The following is a 3,937-nucleotide window of genomic DNA, read 5'->3' on the forward strand; positions in this document are numbered from 1 at the left end:
CGCACATTCGGTGTGCCTTTGATGTGCTTCTATGTCAAGTGTTCCCGGACACTCTTAAAGGACAAGCTAGAACCCAGTTCTACCCTCTGTCGAGGGGCACTGGAAATTCCTTTAACGAGCTTGTCAGATAGTTTTAGAGCAGTTTATAACAAATCGGCTAATCAAGGATTCATCCTATTTCTTAAGAATTGATCAAAGTGAAGGAAAGTCGCTCATGAACTACTTCTACATGTTTTATGCTAAAGCCTAACAGATTCCGAGAGTGGATCCAATTTACTAAGAGGGGTCTTCCATGAGGGTCTCTGCCCGAGACTCTTCTACTTATTAGTGATGCGGGAGACAGTTCATTCTTATGTTGAACTTATCCACCATGTTGAAGCCCAAATCATTACAAACGAGGTCAACAACACACATAAGAAGCAGTTTAAGCAGTTGGGGGAAAGCAAAAAAGTGACGCCAGAGATAATAATTAATCTTCGAAATGGAAAAAATATGAAAGCAAAGAATTTGTGACCTCCTTCCCCAACTTGCGGGCCAGAAAAGTGAGCATCAACCTAAGAAAGAGTATACACGGCTCAACACGTCATGTTTTAATGTCTTGATGGCCATCAAAGATGAGAAAACTATTAAATGACCTCACCCTCTAAAACCTCACTCGAGGAATCAAGAACAATATTGTTATTTTCATCAAAGTCGTGGCCACGCCACTGAAGCATGTAAGCAGCTTAAGAAAGAGATTGAAAAGTTGATTCGACAGGGATATCTTTGCCAATTTGTGCAAAACAAACCAGTTCGTATTGATAATGCTCCAACTGGGGGGCAACATACACAAAAGCAACAACATGGGGGTCACCAATCGTGGGCAAAATTCAGACAATTACTGGAGTCCCGTTGCTAATCGATCAAGTCCTTATCACTACACCAATGAAATAGCACAAAAGAAATTATGCCTTGAGCCTATTACTTTTGATGATTCTGATTTAAAAGGAGTTCGAGTACCCACTAAGACCCTCTTGTCATTAGCGCAAGAATTGACGAATCCTACTACAACGTAAAGAGGATCTGGATCGACAATGAGAGCTCTATCGATGTCTTGTTCTACTCCATTTTCCTTAGTTTGAGACTAACAAAGAAAATATTTCTATCTACATTTGAGCCATTATATGATTTTAATAATCAACCAGTAAGGGCTAAGGGAATAATAAATCTCCCTATAATCATATGGGATTTTCCTCACAGACAACTCGCCCAGTCCAATTCATCGTCGTGAAGTTAGAATCAACATATAATGTCATCTTTGGGAGATCCCTACAATCCATCTTTGGCTGTGGTTTCTCTACTACACATGAAGCTTAACTTTCCAACCCTAATAGGAAATGACATCGTACGAGGAGATCAACAGATAACACAATCATGCTACCTCAGGCAAGCTGAGTCATACTTGTCAGTGACACTTAGCATTGAGAAATTTGATTTTGAGATGAAGATATATCTCAATGGGCTTTTCTAGTGGAATACTTGGTTTACGTCCCACTCTTCAATGAGCACTCCTTGAGAACAGTGCAGCTTGGTTCTCTACTCTCCGATGAACAAAGTTTGAAATATATAGTTCTTCTTTAAAGGAACTAAGGCATTTTTGCATGGACCACAACCGACATCCCTGAAGTCGACCCTGAAATAATCATGCACTCTTTAAAGATAGATCCAACATCTAAATCAATCATCCAGAATAAGCGCAATTTCACCCTAGAACGCTCACAAGCTATCGAACAAGAAGTCAACAAGCTTTTGGAAGCAAAGTACATATGAGAAGTGCACCACCCCGCATGGTTGGCCAATGTGGTCATGGTCAAAAAAGCTAGTCATTCATGGAGGATGTGACTCATCTATATTGACCACAACAAAGCTTGTTCGAAAGATAGCTATCCCCTCCCACCCATATATCAACTCGTCGATGCCACGTCTGGACATCAGATGCTTAGCTTTAGTGATGCATAAATAGGGTACAATCAAATTAAGATGAACTCAATTGACAAGGAAGCCACCTCTTTTCAAACAGATAATTTCATCAAGTAGCATTTCAGGTTATGTCATCAATGTCTCATGAACAAAGTCTTCAAAAATCTTCTGAGGCATATAATGGAGATTTATGTTGATGACATGTTAGTAACAAACCTGGAAGCGTCTCAACACATTTCTCATCTGGAGGAGTGTTTCCCACTTTTTTGTCAATATGACATGCGAATTAACATGACTAATTGTGCTTTCAGATTCACATTAGAGAAGTTTTTGGGATTCATGGTTACTCATCATAAAATTGAGGCAAACCCACAAAAAGTCAAGGCGCTAAGAGACATGATGGCTCCAAGGAACATCAAGGAGGTGCAATGCTTGAATGTTTGTATAACTGCTCTATCCCTCTTCTTGGCTTGCTATGGTGATAAGTATATACCATTCTTCAAGATACTTAGAGGTGCTTGGAGCACTCATTTTCAGTGGACAGATGACAGTCAGATCGCTTTCGAGCAACTCAAGGCATATCTGGCTTCAACGCCCCTCCTCTCAAAGCTCTTCCAAGGGTAGATGTTATACATTTACTTGGTTATTTTACCTTACACAACAAGATCTGTCCTAGTTTAGACGAAAAAATCAATTGAAAAGCTAGTGTACTATGTCAACAAGATTCTATCTGATACAGACGTTGTTATCTGATGGCGTACAAGACAACATTGGCTCTGGTATTCTCAGTAAGGAAAATTTGTGCGTACTTCTAGGCCCACACTATTGGCGTCTACACACAAATTCCTTCGAAGTCTATCCCAAAAAAAAAACCAAAAGCATGGGGAATATTAGTTAAATGTTTAGTAGAACTGAGAGAATTTGACATTCGTTATATACCATGACCAAACATCAAATCACAGGTGTTGGATGACTTTGTGGTAGAACGTACATTGTTTGCTTACGATGAGCCGACTTTATCCCCTCAACGGTCACCTCAGTGTACACTATACGTAGATGGAGCATCCAGAAACTCTGGAGTTTGTTTTGGAATACTACACATCTCCTCAAAGAAAGACATCTTAGATTGCTGACCTCGCTTGAAATTTTCATCCACAAATAATGTTGACAAGTATGAAGCCCTCATCGTCAGATTAAAACTTATCATTAACTTTGAAGTATGAAATATGATTATCTACACTATTTCTCAGCTCATTGCATCCCCAGTATTGAATAAATTTGACGTTCATAACTTACAACTAGTGCAATATCTTAGTTTAGTAAAAATACTTCACGCCCAAATTGAAACATTCAAGCTCGTTCACATACTTAGGGAGTATAACACTCGTGTTGATACCCTCTCCAAACTCACTACTTTGACAACTAAAGATCTCTATATAAGAAGATGCATCAAGGACATACATTTTCCTAGCATTTAGGGCTCATGGGTGATATTATCTATAGATGACACAAAGGAGCCATCTTGGATGGATCCCATCATCTCCTTCCTCCGAGATGAAACAATGTCAGTTTATGCTACTGCGTCAATTCGCCTCAGGCGCATGAATTCCAACCTCATCCTTATTGGAATGAAATATATAAAAATGCATTTGTTGGTTCATGCCTCAATTTCTTCCCTAATCTGAAGCTGATTACGCTATGTGAGAGGTTCGTTCCGGAATATGTGGGCAGCATCTCGGGGGCAAAACTCTTGCTCTTAAAATAATGAGACAAAGTTTCTACTAGCCACAATCAAACAATATGTATTGGAGTTTTTACAAAAGTGCAAGAGTTGTCAACTGCACTCCAATCTTACCCATGTACCGCCAGCAAAACTAGCATCATTTCCGAGTCCTTGGCCTTTCACCCAATAATATAGGAATTTCTTTAAAAACCTCAGTATTGATCCCACGGAGATAGGCAAAACTCTTATAAAATT

The 3,937-nt window shown here is 39.4% G+C and overlaps 1 protein-coding gene across 1 annotated transcript in view; it reads right to left on the bottom strand.

The window, feature by feature from the left end:
- Positions 1-2,612: 2,612 nt before the first annotated feature.
- Positions 2,613-3,937, bottom strand: part of LOC110030039 (tRNA (guanine(10)-N2)-methyltransferase homolog) — a 68,595-nt gene continuing 67,270 nt past the window's right edge. The window contains exon 5 of the mRNA XM_020732577.1: positions 2,613-2,631. Within this exon, the coding sequence (XP_020588236.1) occupies positions 2,613-2,631 (19 nt within the window). The remainder of the gene's footprint in view (positions 2,632-3,937) is intronic.

This window comes from Phalaenopsis equestris, unplaced genomic scaffold (genome assembly GCF_001263595.1).
Source record: "Phalaenopsis equestris unplaced genomic scaffold, ASM126359v1 Scaffold000636, whole genome shotgun sequence".
Classification (NCBI taxonomy): Eukaryota; Viridiplantae; Streptophyta; class Magnoliopsida; order Asparagales; family Orchidaceae; genus Phalaenopsis; species Phalaenopsis equestris.